This window comes from Petaurus breviceps, unplaced genomic scaffold, assembly GCF_028583685.1.
Source record: "Petaurus breviceps papuanus isolate PSGF00001 unplaced genomic scaffold, PetGlider_PUasm1.0 90792, whole genome shotgun sequence".
Classification (NCBI taxonomy): domain Eukaryota; kingdom Metazoa; phylum Chordata; class Mammalia; order Diprotodontia; family Petauridae; genus Petaurus; species Petaurus breviceps.
Window position 1 is genome coordinate 6976824 of NW_027187347.1, and position 23908 is coordinate 7000731.

The following is a 23908-nucleotide window of genomic DNA, read 5'->3' on the forward strand; positions in this document are numbered from 1 at the left end:
CTTCTTGAATGGAAAGTAACCTCTTTCTCTGTCTTCAGAATCTCTAGCACTCAGCACAAGAGCTGGTATAGAATAGATAGTTAATAAATGATTATTAATTGATTCGCTCACTCATTCACCCATAAATTTATCAAAATACTTCTTAAACCTTCTTATAGTCCCAGCTTATACAGTCTTTTTGTGGAGTGGGCTTCCTGCTGAATTTAGTAGGACTTCTCTTCATTTATTCTAAGCTAAGATACAAATTTTAAATGCTGTGGATAAGTTCACTTAGATGTATATGTAGATGATGAGGTTGATGGATGCATCTCCAGGGCTAGCTAAGTTTAGAGGAAGCTCTGGAAAAAAGTGTGGGAGAGAAGAGGTGTTAGTCCACATACCAAACTGAAGGTCTGTAGAGCTGTGGTGCTGACCTCATTGTTGTAAGCTTGTGAAACCTGCACAATATTCCAGCACCATGCCAGAAAATTGAACCACTTCCATTTGAATTATTTTAGGAAGATTCTGAAGAACATCTGGCAAGATAAGGTACTAGACGGAGGTTCTCTTTTGAGCTGAACCGCCAAGCATTCAAACTCTCCTGCAGAGAATGTGACTCCAGTGAACTGGCCATGTTGTTTGAATATCAAATATATGTTTACCTAAAAGACTACGAGACCTCACACAAGACAAGTGCACACACAGAGGTGAGAAGAAGCAGTACAAGGACACCCTCAGTGTCTCTGAAGAACTTTGGGATTGATTGGGAGCCATGGGAGACACTGGCACAGGACTGCCCGGCAGGACTTCCCGGCACAGCGTGTCCAAATCAAGGTTCTGTGCTCTGTGAACAAAGCAGAATCTCAGTAGTACTAAAGAAACATAAGCCACACAAATCCAGAACCATCCCCATCCCAGACGTTGAGGACTATTTGTAACCAACCTGTAGTAGAGAATTTGGAGCTCTATTGGACTGATTATCCACAGTGGAGCACATGGTACATTGACTCTAACATCATGATTTCATCAGTTGTCTTTGAAAGGAAGGACAGACAATAGCTACCTAGAGCTTCCAGCAACCCCCCCCCCCCCCTTCCCTTTCCCTCACTTTGAGTATTCCTAGATTTGGTGATATAAGTCAATGTTTGCTCCTTAAGATTTTTGACAATTTGGTTGAAAAGTTCCTTCAGTCTTTTGTGTTTCTGGAGCATTGTTACCCCTGGCCAAATTCACCTTTGTAGGTGATTTAGTTTCTAGAAGTGATGGTCCTCAGAGTCTGCTAGGTAGCAAAAGACTTCTGGTAGCTACGATATTCAGGAGCAAACTGCAGAGTTCCTGCTGTTGGCAGCTTTCCAAAAACTGCCAACTGTAATGGTCCTCAAACTGGAGGGGGGAGGAGGGAATCTTTCCTCCACACAGGGGAGGAGAAAATGTGAAGGGGTTAATTACTAGAGTAAATACAGTGATGAGTTTAAAGGGTAATGATGCTCAACAATTGATAGTTGTCACCTACAATTGCGCCTTGGGGCAAAAATCTTAACTGAGACTCAGAGAAAGGGACACCATTATCAGGGGCAATTTGTGGTGGCCTTACTCAAATAGCTCCCAAACAAGTTAATTAATATTATCTTTCAACAGGAAGTAGTTTATTTATTTAATAAAATATAATGGCTAGTGGAATCAAATGACTATTCATTAATCAATCTAAATGCCAGCATTCACATCCCCTTTGTCTCCCATTCAGGTTACAATAAGCAAGGAACAAGTGTCTTCAATTTTTAAACAATGGTCTTAACTAAATAAGAGGTGAAAATAAATTAGGAAAAAAATAAAATAGTTGGAATGATTACTTTAATAATATGTCTAAAATGCTTGTTAAATTGAAGGGAGATATAATTTTTCTCCCCTAGGCATCATTATTAACAAAGGACTGTATTATTAGGAAGAACTTTTTACCAGTTTTGTGTGTGTGTGTGTGTGTGTGTGTGTGTGTGTGTGTGTGTTTGTCCTCAAGATTATATTCTAACAGGGGTGAAAAGACTGGAACATAATTAACTGTTATCAAACAAGTGATGAGATGACAGAGATGATTAATGATAGATCTGTCGGTAGAATTTTCCCCACAACAGCCTTCTGAGGTTGGTCGTGCAAGTGTCATTAGTCCAGCTCCCAAGAGAACTACAACCAGAGTAGTCTTGAGGAGAAGAACTGGGAACTTGATTTTGCTAGTTAGTCACCAGAGAGAGGAGCGCCAGCATCTGGGTTTTCAAAGGCAGGGGGGCTCAACGGCTGCCCAGGGTCTCATCTGGCCAAATCACATGGCTCTTCCCAAAATGAGCCTCCTACCAGTTTTTTAGACCCCTAAAAGAGAGTATTACCCAATGGGAAAAGCGTTAGACTAGAAGTCAGAGAAACTGGGTTCAGGTCTTGGCCCTGATATTTGCTAGCTGTGTGACCTTGGGTAAGTCACTTAATTCTATTAAACCTCAAGTTCCTTGTAGGTAAAATAAGAATAATTATATTTCTCAGAGTGATTGTAAAGATCAAAGAAGATAATGTATGTAAAAGAGCTTTGTAACTGCTGTTATATAAATGTGAGTTATTATGAGGATCATAATTAAAAGCATTTTTTAAGGTGTAGGTGTTATCGTTTCCTTTTTTAAAAGATTAAGTCAATTTAACCTTAGAAATGGTGATAGGTCTAGATCTATTTTTGACATTTGTGGCTGGTATTTTAATAGCACAGTCTATACCTCTGTCCTTATAGATGCTTACAATGTCATTACTGGAAGGCATCTTAGACACTATGTGGCTCAAATTAACTTTACAGATGCAAAAACAAGGGTCCAAAGAACCTGAAAATACTTGCTTAAGCTAATAAGTTTTGTTGTTTAGTCATTTCATTTGTGTTTGACTCTGAGTGACCCCATTGGAGGTTTTCTTGGCAAAGATGCTGAGCTGGTTTGCCATTTCCTCTTCCATCTTATGTTACAGGTAAGGAAACTGAGGTAAACAAGGTAAAGTGACTTGTCTGGGGTAACTTAGGTAATAAATAAGTGCCTGAGGTCAGACTTGAATTTAGGAAGATGAGTCTTCCTGACTCTAGGCTCGCCTCTCTATTTACTGTACCACTCTGCTACCAGAGCTAAGAAAAACCATCTGGGAGCAGCTAGGTGGTACAGTGAATAGAGCAATGGCCCTGGAGTCATGAGGACCTGAGTTCAAATCCAGCCTCAGACACTTAAAAAAAAACTAGCCATGTGACCTTGGGTAAGTCCCTTAACCCCAATTGCCCTGCAAAAAAAAAAAAAAGAAGAAAAGAAATATCATCTGGTACTGAGACCCAGGACTCCTGGCTTCAGGTTTAGCTTTTGGGGAATGCATGCATTCAAGACCAGACAAAAGATAAAGGGTCCCTATTTCCAGTCTACTCCTCTGGCCCATGTTTCATTTTAACCCATTAAATAAATTCTTCAAACTGAACATAATTATGAAGGACGTGAAGTCTGGCCTTAATTTCCTCATTCTGAATCCCTTTGATGACTGTCTAGTACATTTCTTCCTCAGGTACTCAATTCTTATTCTTCTCCATTGAAAGCTTTCTATTCTTCCCAGCTCTCCAGAAAGGATCCAAACAACATTTATACTGACACAACAGATAACAGCTTTAAGTGTCCTAGGGAGTTGTTTGCATTTTAGGAGGACAACAAAAGCTATAAAGTTCTAACTATTCAGTTTTGACCGTTACTGGATGGATTGGGGGTGAGGAGACTTGGGGCTTTTTTTGGAACTCATGTAATCAAACTGGATAAGCCATTGCTACTCTGCTGCTATAGAAAGCCAATTTAAGTATTCTGTTGTCATTTATCTAGCCAAGCTAAAAGGAACTATAGTAATTATGAATTGAATACTTTGTAATGAGATGAACCTGGCCCTCAGCATTCAACACTTTTCATGTGATGCTGTCTTTGGAGTCATAGGACCACACCGATAACTTGAACAAGCAAAATCTTCCTTGTAAACTTGGGGGTTTTACCAAGATGCATTACTAAATGGACCCGACCTCCATTTGGATTCTGAAACACCTAGAGATTGACTCCCATAGAACTTCTCTTTTGCTTCTGGGATAGGCCTCAGGACTTTTGACTCCACTGCCGTAATGAAGAGGGCTCCAAAGACCCCTTCTAAATGGTTTTGAACCCTCTAAGAGCAGAGTAGACCTCTTGAGTATTTGTTCTCATGCTTTGCTAATTTGTTCCTGAAGGGTATAGAATGGAACAATGGAGGTTTGAAGAAGTGGAGAAGCGAGTAATTTGTGTGCAGCTGCCATGGAGCCCGCTACTAATGAGACACTTAACAGACTAACCAAGGGATCTGGGTTTGTGTAAAGTTTTACAGATTTGGACTAGAATAGGAGAATGTGACCTTCAGTTGCCTTCAGGCTAGTAGGGAATCTATAACCCTGTGTTGATTCTACAAGGAGATTCAGAGTCTTTTGCAGAGAAGAAAAAAAAATGATAGGAGTAAAATGAAGCACTATTGTGGTATTGTGTGGCAATGCTGATCATTGCCAGAGTGGTCAAGAACTGATAAATATATATATATATATGTGTGTGTGTGTGTGTGTGTGTGTGTGTGTGTGTGTGTATGTATATATATATATATGTATATATATATATATATATATATATATATATATGAGGTGGGACAGGTGCAACAAGGCCCTGGATACAAAGACCAAAGTGGGGGGAGGGCGGTGGAAACATATTTAAGGGTTTATGTTCTAAAGTTTGTATATATGTGTTGGGTTAGGAAGGGAGGTGAGGACAGGGAGATTGGGAAAGGCCACCCTTGAAGCAGGCCTTCAAGAAGATCAACTCAAGTAGGAAAGAAGTGCATTCCAGGCATCAAAGGCAGACCTGAGAGATGGAATACTGAGGTTAGGAGTAGCTGTTAGGACCATTTGGCTGGAAAATGTTGTTCAAGGAGCTGGTCAATAAGCATCTATTAAGTGTTTATGTGCCAAGTATGGTGCTAAACATTGAGGATACAAAGAAAGCTGAGTGCCTTTCCCCTCCTTGCTCTCCAACAGGTATACCATGATGATCATTTAAAATAAGTCAAAGAAGAGAGACTAGGAGCCAAATTGCAGATGCCTTTAGTGACAAACAGAATTTTGTGTTTTAGATGAGCGGCATTATGAAGTAACTGAAGGCTTTTGAGCAGCGGAGAAACATGGACAGCTGTATATCTTGATAAAATTATTTTAACATTTCAGAATACAGTGATTTGGAGAGAGGACAAGAAACCGAAAGGAATACTAGCTAAGAAGCTATTATAAATAGTCCTCTGATAGGTGATTGATGAATGCAAAAGCATTTATTAAGGCTTATTATGTATGGAACATCTACCAAACTTAACCAGTATGTGCATGTCTTCTTCCCCAAACCCCACTTCTACTCCCTTTCTTAAAAAAATATTTTATTTTTAATTTATGGAATAGAACAATCTTTTCCTTAACATGGTAATAATAATTTTAAAAAGATGACTACTCATGAAACTGCAAACCCTTATGTACAACTTGCTATTCTTTTAAAATATATAATAAAGTCATTGTGTAAATTTCTTTTTTCTTTTCCCTCCCCCCACCCTAGAGATGGCTAGCATTAGACACAAATAGTTGTGCGTGTATAGGTATGCGTGCATATATAGGTATGCACACATATATGTGTAAAATTGTTCTATACATCTGTTTATCAGTTCTTTCTCTGGATGCAGATAGCATCTTTCTTCATAGGCATTAATTTGGGTATTTAAATGGTCAAAATGACCTTTTTGCTCAAAGTTGTTCTTAAAACAATATTGCTGTTACTGTATACAGTGTTGTCCTTGTTCTGCTCATTTCATTCTTCATTATTTTGTGGAAGTCTGTCTAAGATCATTGAGCTCATCCTTTCTTGTAGCACAGTAGTATTCCATCACAATATCATCACAATTCCATCACGCAACTTATTTAGTCATTCCCCAATTGATGAACATCTCTGCAATTTCCAGTTTTTTGCCACCACAAAGAGAGCTTCTATAAACATATTAGGAAACATATAGGTTCTCTTCCTTGTTTCTCTAATTGTCTTTGGAAATGGACCTAGTAGTGGTATTGCTGGGTCAAAGGATATAGGCAATTTAATAACTCAGCATAATTCTATATTACTCTCCAAAATGGTTGGAGCAGTTCAAAGTCCCCCATTATTGTTAGTACATATTATAATATATAATTACATATGTTATTATATATTATAATATATAATTATATATTATTATATATAGATATATATCTATCCCCACCTGTAATTCATTTAACTTTTCTGTTAAAAATTTAGATGCTACAATATTTTGATGTATATAGGTCAATATTGATATTGCTTCATTGTGGTAGATCCAAAGAAATATAAGGAAAATGTTAAAGACTAACTTTAAGGTACTCATTAAGGTTAAACTGTTTACTTATTATATATGAAAATGTTGTTAGTATTGTTAAAATTCATCATTACCAGGGCAGGTAGGTGGCGGAGTGAATCAAGCACAGGCCCTGGAGTCAGGAGGACCTGAATTCAAATCCAGCCTCAGACACTTGACACTAGCTGTGTGACTTTGGGCAAGTCACTTAACCCCAATTTCTTTGCATTCCCCCTCCAAAAAAGAAAAAAAAAACCAGAAAACTCATTACAGAGGTAGTTTGAAAGAAAGAATGTGGCTGAGTTGTGTATGATGGAATGATTCTAACAAACAATTGGGTAGGAAAAGGTAAAAAGGGGCAATTATATCATAAAAATGTGGCATGAAAGGAAGTGCTAATACAGAGAAAGCAGGTGAGGGTGGAAAGCTGGTAATGTTGGAACCTTGCTCTTATCTGGGTTCATGAGAAAACAGTGTGTACATCTGGAAGTGTGTAGATGTCTTCTGAACTTGTGAAGAGGTGAAAAAACTTGGGGGACAAAATGGGGAAGAAGGGACTTTTAGAAGAGCGTATAAATTAAGATTTAGGAGGTGTAATGTAATACCAAGCAAAGGCAACTTCCCAGGTTCAAAATACCAGCATAGGTGCTCTCTATTTTATTCAGTGACCAACCAAGAACAGAGAAGATTAAAACATGACATCATTCAAAATACAGCATTTACTAAGTGTGATTAAATAATCTCCAAGTACTACCCCACCCCAGGACCTTCCAATCATTCAATCAATTACAAAGTCTCTGTTCTAAATACTTCTCCACCCCTAGGCTATACCTTAATTAAGTCCACCACAAAGCCCCTCTTCTCAAATGTAGATTAGTTTCCAAACATAAGGTCAAAAGTTCCCCACCCCTGGATCACAATTGAATCTACCCCAGAGTTACATCAAGTTTAAACACAGCACTTAATACCCAAATGGAGGTCTTTTCTTCATCTTGACACGAGGCAAGTTCTCAGCAATCTTAGTTCCTGGGGAGACAAGGCTTAGCAAGGCCATAAGATCCATTGCCAGTCCCTTCATGAATTCATCCTCTGTCTGTAGAACAGTCCTAGAACCCCTGAACACATTAGCAAAGCCCTCTCCCAGGATTTCTGTAAACATACAACAAGAAAATCCTTCTTCAGGGCTTCTGTACCAACAGAAAGGCTCCCAGACCCCTGCAACAACAGCACTGTCCTTCACCAGTGGACAGTATTCACTCTGTCTGCCGGACAGTCTCCAGACCCCTGCAACAACAGTACTGTCCCTCACCAGTGGGCAGTATTCACTCTCTGTCTGCAGGGCAGTCTCAGGGCTTCTTAGCGAACAGCCAGGTTCCAGGACTTCTTCAACAAAAGGACAGTCTTTCACCAGTGGACAAATCTGGCAAAATAACATCAAAACAGACAGACAAAGTACCAGCAAAACAGCCATGTCTCCTCAGTCCTTGGCAGCTCAGGGGGCAGGTCTCAAAAGTCCAGAGCAATTCAAAGCGGCCACCAGCAATTCTCTTAGTCTCTCTCTCCACGAGGTGCTGCTTCCAAAAAAGATCTTCCACCTCTCTCTAGTGTCTCTCCAAATCTACCTCACCAGCTCCTCCCACTTCAGGACTTTCTTTTCACATCAACAAGCCCATCCCACAGGTGGGATTAACAAACTCTGGGTTTTAATACAATCAATTTGAAAACCAAGCCAATACAGGGGAATCTTTAATTGCCATTACTATCACAGGAGGGTGGGGGAGAAGGTAAAGGACAGACTCTTAGGTGGCTAAAATAAGGACTAGGAGGGTAAGGGGTGGATATAAGATAACAAAGATAGGGTAAAAAGACATTGAGAAGGAGAATCATGAGTAAAAATAAAACTAGGGAAATTCACAAATAGAAATTATAACTTTGAATGTGAATGGGATGAACTCATCCATAAAATGGAAATGGATAGCAGAATCAATTAAAAATCAACTCCCTTTTATAAGTTATCTTCCCTTATTAGAATATAAGCTTCTTGAAGACAAAAACTGTCTTTTTGCTTATATTTTTTATCTCTAATGGTTAGCATGGTACTTAACACATATGCTTGTTGACTTAATTAAATGTTGGAGAAGGAAAAATTAAAGCTTCACTCAGAGCTCACATTTTGAGAGACAGAAACAGAGAAACATACAGAAGGTTTCAGCTGCAAGTCAGATGGAAAAGACCATGACTACAGAGTCAAAGCATCAGCAAAGCTTATGGTAATGAATCTTCTTAATGGTATTTCTTCTGATAAATCCATATCTGTTTCTGATGTTGAACCATTTGACAGGACCAGGATATTCTTTTCCTGGGTCTTCAGTAATTTTGGCTGCTGAGAAGGCAGGGGCTGCAGTACTTGTGGAAGTATTTACCAATTGACATCTGTATCAAGTCTGGTTCCCAGAGAAATGACTTCTGGAAAAGGTCTGGAAGCAGGAATAGTGCTCTGAGGGATTTTTCCCTGGGCTCTTGGATTCAAGATCCTGTGTTGTATTTATCATGATTTGAAGGGGGGTGATGGCAGTGATTTTGCATGCATGGCATATGTATTCCACAGGGTGACCTGTGACTTCATTTAGGTTGGTTTGCCTGCCCCTTGGTGGGAGCTGCTTAGCAGTTAGTGGTGATGGCTAGCCTTATGTCTGTAGAGATTTCTCCATTGAATGATGCCTATAGGGCAAATGCTAGAAGCTAAGCCAGTGGTCTAGGGCAGGGGTGGGGAACCTGTGGCCTCAAGGCCAACATTATAGGTCCTTGGGTACAGCCATTGTACTGAGTCCAAGTTTTATAGAACAAATCCTTTGATTATGGGGGTATTTGTTCTGTGAAGTTTGGGTTCAATCAAAAGGCTGCTCTTGAAGACCTAGAGGGCCACATGTGGCCTCAAGGACACAGGTTCCCCATCACCGGTAGGGAGTGACCCTGGAGATAGCAGCACAAATATGAGATATGTAGAGATAGAATTTATAAGACTTGGCAAATGATCAGACGGGAGTTGAAGGAGAAAGGACTTTTCAGATTTAAATGGCTTGAAATAATGAAGTTGGGTGATGATGTCATCTTCTTTGGGGCATTTTGGATTATAGCTACTGAAGGGACATCTAGGTAGAGATGTCCAGCAAATAGTTGGTAATGTGACTCTGGAGAGGAAGATATACACACACAAGTGCACGTGTGTACGTGCATATATATGCATCCATACATATAAATACATATGTATGTACATATAAATATATATTATACATACATGCATGTGTATGTGAATATATATGCATGCATTTAAGTTTGTGTGTGTGTGTGTATACCAAATATAGGTTATTTTCAGTTTAAGGTTTGCTGTAGCACAAAGAGAGCACAGCTTTTTTAGTGGTTACCACTCTTTATTCAATTCTGCTCAATGGGGAACTTGGATAAACAGTGTGGGCACAAGGGGCTGAGCCAACACAGGGAAGAGAGGAGAATTTCTTTTTTTTTCCCTTTTAAAAAAATATTTATTTTTAGTTTTTAACATTCACTTCCTTGAGATTTTGAATTTTCTCTTTCCCCTTCTTCTTCCCACTCCCCAAGACAGCATGCAATGTGATATAGGCTTTACTTGTACATTCATATTAAACATATTTTCACATTAGTCATGATTTAAAGAAGAGTTAGAACTAATAGGAGGAACCATGAGAAAGAAGAAACACAACAAAGAAGCCAAAGAAAAGGAGAGCAAATAGTATTCTTCCATCTGCATTCAGACTCCATAGTTCTTTCTCTGGAGAAGAGGGGAGAATTTCTGCAGGACCTGGATGGTCTCTCTTGAAAAAATCAGCTGGGCTGGCCTGGGTGGAACATTGCATGACTTTCTAGGGAGTCTCTCTTTATACTAGGCATATGAGAGATATATAGGCAGGCTTAGATGAAAGTAGATGATTGGTTGGTTGCTGTTCTTCATTCCTGAAGAGGACCAAAATGACATCACTGTGCTAGAGTCAAGTTTCAGTGTGTTTAACTGTGACCGATCAGACTAATACAAGCTCAGAATGTTTTATCACAGGTAGTCCACGTGAACATTTGGGGTGGATTTTCTAAATCTGCAGATCTTGAAGTTGTTTGGGTTTTTTTTTTCTTAAGCTATTTTAATTCTGCTTTGCTTATAAAGTACAGCACCTTCTTGATGTAGGCATGCCATGCTGAGCAGTCCTGTGCCAGTGAATCCCATGTCACACAATTAGATGAAATGGGTGAACTAAGGAAGCCCAGGAGTAGTGGTGATGAGAACTTTTCACCTAGTCATGGCTTGGGTAGACCTAGAGTAAAGGTTTGGTTTCCTACTTCTAAGGAAAAAGGGTACCCAGGGCAGACTTAAGGCTTCTGGGATCGTTCTCTAGGGGTTTCTTCTATCTTGTCTTAAGGCAACACACAAATATATATCTGGGAGTCTCTTGCACAAAGATAGAGAATCCTTGTGAGAAAAAGAGTGTAGATGAAGAATATGGCCCACGAAACTGCTTTGGGGAGTACAAAGATGAAAGGAAAGTAGTGTAGGAGAAAGAGCATTGAATTTGAAGTTTAGAGGATGTGAGTTCAAATACTAGAACTGCTACTTACTGCCTAAGTGAATCTGGGCAAGTTATTTAAATTCTTTGTATCTCAAATTTCTCATCTGTAACAGGAAGAGACCAGACTAAATGTTCTCTAAGTTTTCTTTCAATGCTAGATTTTGTGTTTTTTTAATAGTATTATTTTTCCTCTAATTACATGTAAACACAAATTTGAATTTTCATTGGAAAAATTTTCTTCCTCCTTCCTTCACTTCCCCTGTCCCTAAGATGGTAAGCAGTTTGATATAGGTTATATATGTGCAATCATGTAAATCCATATTAGGTTGTGAAAGAAAAAAGACCAAAAGAAAAAACACACACAAATACACAAATAAAGAACATGAGAATAGTATGCTTCTTTCTGCATTCAGACTCCATCAGTTCTTTGGAAAATGGATAGCAGTTTTCCCCATGAAACTTTTGAAATTGTATTGGCTTATTGTATTGCTGGGAATATCTAAATCATTCACAGTTGATCATCACACAATGTTGCTGTTACTATGTACAATGTTCTCCTGGTTTTGCTCACTTTACTTTGCATCAGTTCAAGTAAATCTTTACAGGTTCTTCTGAGAGCATCCTGCTTGTCATTTCTTATAGCACAATAGTATTCCATTACATTCCCAAAATGATGAGCATCTTCTCAATTCCCAATTCTTTGCCACCACAAAGGGAGCTGCTATAAATATTTTTGTACAAGTAGGTCCTTTACCATTTTTGTTTTTTGATCTCTAGTAGTGTTATTACTGGATCAAAAGGTATGCACAGTTTGATTGCCCTGTGGGTAATGCTAGATTTTGTGATACTACTATAACACAGTCTCTACTCTCTAGAAGTCTACAATCTAGTAGCTCAAATATGACAAATTTGTCACTCACATCAAGCGAGATGGTGAATATAAAAAATTTTGTAAGGCTTAAAGTATTATACAAACATCAGTTTTTAATATCATCATTAATATTACATAAGGCAAAATATAATAAGAGAATCATAAAGTCCTACGAGATTTCAGAGGAGGGAGAGATCATTTCCTAAAAAAGAGTTCAGGAAATACTTCAGGAAGGAGATAATTTTTTAAATTACTCATTTATATAACATTTTAAAGCTTATAAAGATATATAGTATGTTTATATATGCATATTTATCTTTTGAAACACAAGCACACACACATATACATACACAAACACACATATTTGTATGCATACCCTGTGTGGTAAGTATTAAAGTACTATCATGATTTTCATTTTGCAGATGAGAAAAAGGAGCCCAGGAGAAGTCAAATGACTTGCCCAGAATCACTTACCTCTTAAGAGTCTGAGGTTAGATTCAAAATCATAACTCCTTGATTTTAAGTCCAGTATTCCAGAATGGGTGGAATTTCTATGGATGGTCTTGGGCTGATAAGATGGAGGCAGTTCCTTATAGGCAAAGGAAAGATGCATGAGGAAAGTGCTGAGGGAGAAAAGAAAAGCTTACATTTAGGGACAAATAAAGAAATTGCCGTCATGAGGATTACATCAGATACATATAGAGGAACAGGATTAGAATAGAAAAATAGATTGGGGCTAATATTGTGAAAGGGCTCCAATACCAGACTGAGGAATTTCAATCTTATTTATGGACAGTGTGAACCACTGCGAATTTTTATGCAAAGGAGCAATATGATTGAAGCTGTACTTTAGGATGATCTGGCTATGATGTATGGGATAATTTAGGTTGGAGAGGTGTAGAGACCAAACAAAAGAAATTTGAATTGAGAGATTAGTGGCCCACACTAGATAGTATAGGAAATGGTAAAAAAGAATGGATGCATAAGACATTAAGGAGACATATTAAACAGTAATTGGTAACTGTTTGAATGGGGGCTGGGTGTGCAAATGAGATGGAAGAGTTTAAGATGATGCCAGGGTTCCACATCCCAATACCACTACCAGAAATAGGGAAGTCAGCAAGAAGAGCTGGGTGGTTAGGTAAGATACTGTGATGGCTTTAGGTTTACAACCTAATATGGCTTATCAGTCAACATAGAGAAGAGCATTAAGAAAATAGAATTTTCTACTAAATTGCAAATTTTATTCACTCAAAAGTATTAAGTACCAATCAGGCAATCAATCCATGAGTGATTATCAAGCTACTACTATGTGGCAGACCCCACGCTAGGCTCTCATTACATTATTCCCATGTAAGTATATGTTAGACATTGTCACAAATTGAATTGAATTGGTAAGATCCATCCCCCTAGGAATGAAAGAGTGAATAGGATTGTGGGATAGAACAGGAAGAGTTAGAGAATAGAGAAAAAGAGAGACCAGGTGAAGAGCTTTCATGGGAAATGAAGAGTTTATTCTTGACATGGAAGGTCATGAAAAGTCACTGTAAAGATTTCAAGGTTAATCAAGAATCTGCTATATATATATATATATATATACATATATATATAATTTTATATATCTATATAAAAGGCATACACACATATACACACTAATATAATACAAAATATATAATATAATCATGAATCTGCTGTATATATAATTATATGCTGTGTGTGTATATATATATATATATATACTGTAAAGATTTCAAGGTTATTCATGAATCTGCTATACACACACACACACACACACACACACATATATATACACAAAGCAGATTTTTTTTTTTGCTTTTTGGAGGGCAATTGGGGTTAAGTAACTTGCCCAAGGTCACACAGCTAGTCTTTTGTGTGTGTGTATGTTAAGTGTCTGGGGTCAGATCCGAACTCAGGTCCTCCTGACTCCAGGGCTGGCTCTCTACTCACTGTGCCACCTAGCCACCCCAAGCCGATTCTTGATTAACCTTGAAATCTTTACTAACCTTGAAATCATGAATCTGCTGTATACACACACACACACAGCAGATTCTTGATTAACCTTGAAATCTTTACAGTATATATATACAACATATATATACAGCAGATTCATGATTATATTATATATAATATGTGTGTGCATATATACATATGCATATGTTTCTATGTGTGTATCTATATGTGTGTGTATGCCTTTTCCCTAAAAAAGGTGAGAAGTGCTTCTAAATGAGTATCAGCATCAATCTAATGGATCATTTCTCAGCCAATTCCATGACATTAATGTTTAAAAACATTAACTGTTTAAAAACAGTTAGATGGACCTGGAGGTTCTTTAAAACTGAATTTCTGAAAGGATCCTAGTAAAAGAACCTTATGGACAAAGTCATTATTGCACCAGAATAATAAAAGTCATGGGTTTTTTTTTTTTCAAATTTAAGCCCTGCACGTTTCCTTTGTAAATTATTTATATTTTATACTGTCTAAACGTTACATGAAATGAAATTAATGTTGCACACAGTCTACATTTTTTATTCATCATACTGTTTTTCTGACTCTAACATCTATGATGACATTTTAATGTCTTGTGCTTTCTATTTGGGATAAGGCAAAATGCCTGTTTGAGTTTGTTGCTATGTTATTAAATCAAAACCATCTGGATAATATATTTTTATGATGTATCATTCCTTTTCAGTGTTGTTCCTATGCAAACTCCCATTACAAATTATGAAAATTAGTGACATGATTTGAAGAAAATAGTTTTTCTTTGATCATGATGGGTTCCCTTAGATCTTATCCACCAAGAGGGAAAGTGGTTTGTTTTCATGTTTACTTCCAGAATCCTCAAGGGAAATAAATAGCATAGTTCATCCACATCTCACCTGAGAATACAACCAGAAAGGAAAATTTGGTATCAGGACTACGATATTATATTGGTATCAGGGTGATATTGTGGATGCTTAGCATTCAGAGGTCTAGCAGTTAACAATCTAGGACAGGATGTAACTGGCATCTTAGAATTTAAAAAAAATATATATTAATTTACTAGTAACTAGTAGAACAATTTTGTGAACCAATAATTTCATTCTCACTCAGAGAGTATGTTTACATCATGATGATTCATTAAACAAAGGACAATAATTATAATAACTCACATTTCTATGACATTTTAAGATTCTCAAAGTGCTTTCCTAACCACAATGCTGTGGAGAAAGAAATATGAGTAGTAGTGTCCCCATACTATAGATGGGAAAACTGAGGCTTTTAGAGGTTGTTCCCTATGATCATATAGCTTGTAAGTATCTGAGATGGGATTTAAACCCACATCTCCTGATTCCAAGCACAATATTATGCTGCCTGTGGTTTGTATAAACACTCCAAAAGAGATAATATGACTACTGGCAACTGTGATACCCACTTCATAGCAGTAGGATGGGAAGAGCATTGTAACTAGGTATCTGGAAACCTGAGTTATAGTCCTAGCTATGTAAGTAACTAGATATTGTGACCTTGGTAAAGCACATGATATTTCTAAGCTTCATTTACCACATCTCTAAAAAGGAAAGGGCTGGACTAGTACATCTGAGTTCTCTTCCACATCCAAGATTCGTAGGATTTGGTACTTCTAAATTCCATGTCTGCTCTCTGTCACTGGCCTGAGAATGCTGAATATTACAGTTTCTAGCCAAGAGAGTCTGGGTTCAATTCAGTTTTAATAACTTTTATTGGCATGAAAATGTACAAAAATTCTGCCAACATCAACACATTAAACATGTATATAATTTTCACAAAGGAATTGAATTGAGGGATCTTTATTTCTCATCCCTGTCTGCTTCTGATTTGAGGATAGGCCTCTTGTTGAGTGAAGCAATTTAGGTCATATTTAGTTGGTTTTTTTCCCTAAATGAAGCAAGTTTTTCTTATTTTTTCGCTTTTTATTTTACTATTTAATTTTCATTGTTATCTCTTGCTTTCATATCACTTTCATTTTCAAATATATCCCTCTACCATCCCTCAGAGAGCTATCTTTTTTATCAAAGAATAAAAGGTGTATGTATGGGGGAGGGAGGAAGCCATTCAGCAAAGTAACTGATACATCAGTTAAGTATAAGAGTAAAACCAGTATTCCATATCCAGAGCTCATGCCAAATCAGCAGAGGAGGGAGAGATATGGTCCCTCTCCTCTTGAGGGCTAAAACTTAGCTATTACCATAACTGAACATTCAGTTTAGGCTTGTTTTTATGTTCTTATCATTGTTATTTCCACTTGTATCACTATAGCATTGTTTTATTAGTTCTGCTTACTTCAGTTCATATAAATCTTTGCATGCTTCTCTGAATTCTTCATAGTAATAATTTCTTATTGCATGAAATAGTCCGTTACATTTGTGTGCTTAACTATTCCTTGTCAGTGAGCATCTACTTTGTTTCCAGTTCTTTGATTCCATAACTTGCAAAGGGTATGGATCTTTTACTCACTTCCTTTGCATAATTCCAAATTGCTTTCCATAATTCTATGGTTCCACCAACAGTGTTTTACTAGGTCTGTGTTTGCACAACCCTTCCAACATTGAGTATTTCCATCTTTCGTCAGTCTTTACCAGTTTGCAAGGTGTGAGGTAAAGCTTCACAGTTGTTTTGATTTTAATTTCCTTCATTCGTTCTAGGTTTATTTTTTTCTCAGAAAACACAGGTGTGTCTTTGTGTGTGTGTGTGTGTGTGTGTTTAATTTAATGACAATACTGCCATACCAAAGAGGAGAAAAAGTCAGACTGTGTGAAAAATAAGAAGAAATAAGAGATTAAAGAAAGATAAGAAAAGAGTCCTTCAAGGCTTTATCTTTATGTTGACCAGAGCAGACAGAAGCATGTCTATTTTCCGTGAAGATTTATTTCTTCCACCAAGGGTTTGTTTTCAAACTGATGACTCTTGGCTCTGTTTACTCCATAAAACTGTCATCATTCATTATCCTTCTAATTCTCCCCCACTTCAACCCAACTTGACACTTTTATATTTGTGTTTTAAAAGATGACTCTGGATAATCTAAATACTTATCTTTACCCAGTTACTTGCTGAATTTGTTGCTTGTTATTAGAATTGTTCGATTTACCCACTATTTCTCTTGGAGTTTTAAGCATTTTTCCCCTGAAAATATGTTTTTTTTGTTTTTTGGGGTTTTTTTGGTGCTTTATTTTCTGAATTAAGAAGTTCTGTGCAGTTTACTTATGTAATTTCTTAGATTGTGGTGTTTCAGGGTTTTTTGTTTTGTTTTCAGCCTGTCATATTCTTCTGGGAGGACTATGATTTTTAAGCTGTCTCTATATATCCCTGTCTTTGAAATAAATTAGAGATCATGTGTTCTTTTAATTATATTGTTTTGGACTTTTCTTCTGCCGGATTATTCTCCACTTTAGTATATTTGATTTCCCATCTGTTTTCTCTTTTAGTTCTTGGGAAAGACTTACCACCATAGATTCAAATTTTTCTGTCTTCCTAATTATTTCTGCTGTGTAGGTCATAAATTTTGTCCTTTATTTCCCCTTAACTGCTCTCAAGATTGTGATCTCTCTCTTAAACCACTCTGGAAAATACTGCTGAGTTTGCTGTCTTGGAGATCCACACAGGGTTCTATGTTTAATTGGGTGTTAATTCAATTCCTGTTGTTCTGAAATATTTATTTATAGAGTTCTGTAATCTTTTGGATGTTCTGATATTTATCTTCTCTTCTAATTAGAGTAATCCCTCTATTTTATCTGCTTGGGGTCTAGTTTTTAACTGAATTATCTTACTCTTGAAATCTTTGGTGATTTTGGTCTTTTCTCCCTTATATTCCCTTGGCATTCACTTTCTGACTCCTCCTTCAGTAAACTAATCCTCTTCCTCCTTCCCAGCCCCCCACAGCATATACCTCAGTGCTTTTTCCCATGTTGAAGAATTTGATCTTCATCTGTAATGATCCCTGACCCAATTACCTTCTGTTTAGAATAGTTAGACCCAGTTTTATTCCATTCCCTCTTCCTTCCAGGAAGTTCAAGAAGTTTTTATTTTGGGATATCATTCTGGAGGTGATTGGTGGATTCTTTCAAAGAAAATGAACAGGCAGTTTTCAGATGAATCAATAAAAGCTATCTAGAGCCATATGTGAAAAAATGCTCTAAATTGCTCACTACTGAGTAGAGAAATGCAAATTAAAACAACCCTGAGGTAATACCCCATACATATAAGATTGGCTAATATTATAGAAAAGGAAAATGACAAATTGTAGCACCAACATGATATTCATGCCGGCATAATTCTGAATCACAAAATATAACAGACTTTCCATGTAGAAGACAGAAACAAAACACTTATTCAGACACCAGAAAGTCAAATCCCAGCACCAGAAAACCAAATTCATCATAGCAATAAAGAAATCTATACACAACACTGTAGAGAGCAATACCATCCCAAAGCCTACCCACAAACAAACATTCACAAGCCTAGCTATCTGCTTGTCTGTGACCTCTCTCCTCCCCAGCTCTAACTGCTCTCCCAGCTTCCTCTCAGCCCTGCTCCACCCATTGATCAAACTCCTCCCACCACAGGCTCCATGTGATTAAGTTAAGCCTATTACAGGGCAGGGAAGATCTTCAAATTCCCATTACCATTATACAAATGTTAAAGGGGATGTGGAGAAACTGAGACACTAATGCATTGTCAATAGAGTTGTGAACTGATTAAACCATTCTGGAGAGCAATTTGGAACTATGCCAAAGGGCTATAAAAGCATACAAAACCTTTCACCCAGCAATACAACTACTAGGTCTGTATCCCAAAGAGATGGGAAAAGGACCTATATATACACAAATATTTATAATGGTTCTTTTAGTGGTGGCAAAGAATTTGAAGTTGTGGGGATGTCCATCAATTGAAGAATGGCTAAACAAGTTGTGGTATATGATTGTGATGGAATATTCTTGTGCTATAAGACATGATGAGCAGGATGATCTCAGAAAAAAATGAGAAAAACTTATATGAACTGATGCAAAGTGAAATAAGCAGAACCAGGAGAACATTGTATACAGTAACAGCAATATTGTATGATGATCAACTGTGAGTGACAACTATTTATTTTTAGTTTTCAACATTCATTTCAACAAGATTTTGAGTTCCATTTTTTTTGTCCATCTCTCCCCCTACCACCCCAAGATGGCATGCATTCTGATTACCCCTTCCCCCAGTCTGCCCTCCCTTCTATCACCTCACCCATCCTGTTCCCCCTCACTTTCTTGTAGGTCAAGATAGATTTCTATACCCCATTGCCTGTATATCTTATTTACCAGTTGCATGTAAAACATTTTTTTAACATTTGTTTTTAAAACTTTGAGTTCCAAATCATTGCCCTTCTTCCCTCCACACCCACCCTCATTGATAAAGCAAGCAATTCAATGTAGGGTATACATGTATAATTATGCAAAACACTTCCATAAATAGTCATGTTGTGAAAGACTAACTATATTTCTCTCCATCCTATCTCGTCCTCCATTTATTCTATTTTCTCCTTTGACCCTGTCCCTTTTCAAAAGTGTTTGCTTCTGAGTACCCTGTCCCCCAATCTGCCCACCTTTCTATTATCCCCCCACCCCCATCCACTTCCCCCTTACTTTCCTGTAGGTTACAATACCCAAATGAGTGTGTATATTATTCCCTCCTTAAGCTAAATACAATGAGAGTAAGGTTCATTCATTCCCTCTCACCAATCCCCTTTTCCCCATCATTGTAAAAGCTTTTTCTTGCCTCTTTTATGTGAGATAATTTACCCCATTCTGTCTCTGCCTTCCTCTTTCTCCCAATATATTCCTCTCTCACCCCTTAATTTTATTTTTTAGTTATCATCCCTTCATATTCAACTTATCCTGTGCCCACTGTCTATATATGGATATATGTATGTATATATATGTGTGTGTGTATGTGTGTGTGTGTATTTCCTCCAACTAGCCTAATACTGACAGAGGGCTCATGAGTTACAAATATCACCTTTCCATGTAAGAATGTAAATAGTTCAACTTTAATAAGTCCTTATTATTTCTCTTTCCAGTTTATATTTTCACATTTCTCTTGATTCTTGTATTTGAAAGTCAAATTTTCTATTCAGCTGTGGTCTTTTCAGCAGGAATGCTTCAAAGTACTCTATTTCATTGAATATACATTTTTCCCCCAAAGGATTATATTCAGTTTTGCTGGATAGGTGATTCTTGGTTTTAATACTAGTTCCAGGGGCAGTCAGGTAGCACAGCGAGTAAGAGCACCGGCCCCAGTATCAGGATGACCTGGGGATCAAATCCGGGCTCAGACACTTAGCACCCACCCAGAAGGACCTGGCTGTGTAAGCTTGAGCAAGTTACTTAATTTCACCCCAATTGCTTAGGGGCGGCCAGGTGGCTCAGCGAGTAAGAGCACTGGCTCCACTGTCAGGATGACCTGAGGATCAAATCTGAGCTCAGATACTTGGCACCACACCCAGAAATAACTGGCTGTGTAACCTTGAGCAAGTTACTTAACCCCAATTGCTTAAAAAAAAAATACTAGCTCCCTTGACCTCCGGAATATCATATTCCAAGCCCTTCGATCCCTTAATGTAGAAGCTACTAGATTTTGTGTTATCCTGATTATGTTTCCACAATACTCAAATTGTTTCTTCCTGAATGCTTGCAGTATTTTCTCCTTGACCTGGGAACTCTAGAATTTTGCTATAATATTGCTAGGAGTTTTCTTTTGGGGATCTTTTTTTTTGCTTTTTGTTTTGTTTTGTTTTATTTTGTTTTGTTTTGCCTTTTGGAGGGCAATTGGGGTTAAGTAACTTGCCCAAGGTTACATGGCTAGTTGTTTTTGTGTGTGTGTGTGTGTGTGTGTGTGTGTGTGTGTGTGTGTGGGTGTGGGTGTGGGTGTTAGGTGTCTGAGGCAAGAACCGAACTTGGGTCCTCCTGACTCCGAGGCCAGCACTTTACTCACCGCACCACCTAGCCACCCTGGGATCTTTTTCAAGAGGTGATCAGTGAATTCTTTCAATTTCTATTTTGTCCTGTGGTTGTAGAATATCAGGGCAATTTTCCTTGAGAATTTCTTGAAGAATGATTTCTAGGCTCTTTTATTGATCATGGCTTTCAGATACTCCAGTAATTTTAAAATGATCTCTCCTGGATCTATTTTCCAGGTCAGTGGTTTGTCCAATGAGATATTTCACATTGTCTTCCATTTTTTCATTTGTTTGGATCTATTTTATAGTATCTTGATTTCTCATAAAGTCTTTAGCTTCCATTTGCTCCGATCTAATTTTGAAGGAATTATTCTCTTCAGTGAGTTTTTGAAATTCTTTTTCCATCTGGGCAATTTGACTTTTTAAGGCATTCTTCTCCTCATTGGCTTTTTGGGCCTCTTTTGCCATTTGAGTTAGTCTATTTTTAAGGTGTAACTTTCTTCAAAATTTGGGGGTCTCTTTTAGCAAGTTATTGACTCATTTTTCATCCTTTTCTTACATCACTCTCATTTATCTTCCCAGTTTTTCCCCTACTTCTCTTACTTGGTTTTCAAAATTCTTTTTGAGCTCTTTGATGGCCTGCAACCAATTCATATTTTTCTTGGAGGCTTTTGATGTAGGAGCTTTGACTTTGTTGTCTTCTTCTGGTGGTATATTTTGATCTTCTTTGTCACCGAAGTAAGATTCTATAGTCTGAGGTTTTTTTGTTTATTTTTTTTTAACACTGGTTGTTCATTTCCCCAGCCAAATACTTGACTTTCTAACTCTTTGTTAAGGTAGAACTCTGCTTCCAGTGATGATGGGGGTGTGCATACATTCCTAAGTATCAGGTGTTTTGTGCAGCTCTTTTCAGAGATAGTTCTAGGGTCATGTAAATTTTCAGTTCTTCCAAGGTGGTATGATAAAAGGAGAGGTATTTACTCCTCTCCTTGCCTGTGTTCTGGTCTATGAGTGACCACAAGTACTCTTTTCTGCCTTGGAACTGTGAGGAGAATCCTTCTCCACTGCAGCCATAAGCTCTGCCACACCATTGTTCCTTCTCACTCCAGGACTGTGACCCAGATCCAAGCAGGGCAAAGCAAGAGAATCCTGCCCCAGCTCCAACAAAAAAGATCCCTGCAATCCTCCTCTGATCAACCACTCAATTCCCATACCATTAGTGGGCAGGGAGGTCCAGAAGTAGCCACTGCTCCTACTGTTGCCACTGCTGCCACTGCCACTACCACCTCTGCCACCCCAGAACTGGGGATGGACCATGCTTCTCTCTCATCAGGTCCGACAGAGTTTTTCCACTAACCTATTCTGTCTTTGGTGTTTGTGGGCTGGAAAGTCTGGAAACCCCCTAGCTGCCAGAGATTCAGTCCCCTGAGGCCTGCTACAGTCCTGTCTATGCAAGTGTGGCCCATGCTGGACTGTGCTCTGTTCCTAGCCCAATGTGATAAACCCTTCCTGTCAACTTTCCAGGCTGTCTTGGGTGGGAGATTTATTTGACTCCATCATTTTGTGGGTTCTGCAGTTCTAAAATTTGTTTAGATTCATTTTTTAACATTATTTTGAGGAGTTTGGGGGATAACTCAAACAAGTCCCTGCTTTTACTCTGCCATCTTGGCTCCACCCCCTTGAATGACTTAACTATTCTCAGCAATATAATCCAAGACAATTCTAAAGGACTCATGATAAAAAATGCAATCTCTCTACAGAGAAAAAAAAAAACTAATGGAGTCTGAAAGCAGATCAAAAGATTTTGTTTTGGGGGTGGGTTTTTTTACTTCCTTTTTCTTTTTTTTCTTTTTGGTCTATGTTTTCTTGCACAATATGACTAACATGGAAATATGTTTTGTATGACTTCACATATATATCCTATATTAAAGTCCCTGGCTTCTCAATGAGGGGGGAGAAGTAGGAAAGGAGAGAATTTAGAACTCAAAATTAAAAAAAAAAATGTTAAAGATAGTTTTTACATGTAATTGGGGAAAAATAAAGAAATTTTAAAATATATTAAAAATAAAGAACCTCCTCAATAATTCAGTCCAATTTCATTTTATTTTCAGATTTGTATTTTCTCACTCTTGCCTTTCTATCCTCCAACTGAGAAAGTAGGAAAAACAAAATATTCTGTTTGAAACATGCAGTCAAACAGAACAAATTACTTCAGTGGCCATGTCCAAAAGAAAAAATATATGTGTGGATATATATATATATGCATATATTTATATATATATACATACATGTATATATACGTATACACAATTTAGAATCTTAACTGGAATGATGAAACATTTGAAAGAGTGATGTATTCCCATAATCCTTTATCAGTTACAAAATTTATCATCAGATTATAACCTTAAAAAACAACAGCAAAAATCCTTTTTATCCTACCATCAAAAAGATTTAAAAGAAAAACCACATAAGTCACAGAAAAAGCTTGCATTTTAACTCTGATACATACTCTTGAACTTTTTTCTAGCTGTTTTTAATGGCTTAAAGCTACTTGAGAGCTAATACAGAAAGGTATTACAGTAACTATTAATTTACTTAAATTGTATTCTGTGGTTTGACTTTTAAAGAATTAAATTTTGACTATTCATATTTGAGAATTGATCAGTACATTAAATTTGGAGTGGCTTATTTGAGACTTGTGTTAAGTTCACAGTGACATCAGGGGACTGCAAATCATAATTAGAGGCTCTTTTTGATTGACTCCTGAAAAGTAGAAGCAAAAGGACTATTGAAGCTAAGTATAATGTAATGTTTTCTTATGGGATGTAGAAATTTCCTCACCCATTTTAGAGGACCTAATAGCTTTCTTTATCTAAAAAAACACAAGAGATTTTCTTTATTGAGAACAGTTCTATATTACAAAACAGGTAAGTAGGGACAGAAATCTCAGGAGCAAGGTTTTACACAATTTTGTTAGAAATGAAATGCTAAATTAATGTTCCATAGAATATGCTCATTTGATCTTATGAATTCATT

The 23908-nt window shown here is 37.4% G+C and overlaps 1 protein-coding gene across 2 annotated transcripts in view; it reads left to right on the plus strand.

Moving 5' to 3' along the window:
- NECTIN3 (nectin cell adhesion molecule 3) overlaps positions 1-23908 on the plus strand; it is a 207130-nt gene that overhangs the window by 107915 nt on the left and 75307 nt on the right. Inside the window, exon 8 of one of the 2 annotated variants that reach the window (XM_069069820.1) lies at positions 498-1813. The exons of the other annotated variant lie outside the window; for it this stretch is intronic. Coding sequence (XP_068925921.1) covers positions 498-527 — 30 coding nt within the window. The 3' untranslated portion in view covers positions 528-1813. Of the gene's footprint in view, positions 1-497; positions 1814-23908 lie in introns of those variants that run through there. 2 annotated transcript variants of the gene reach the window in all.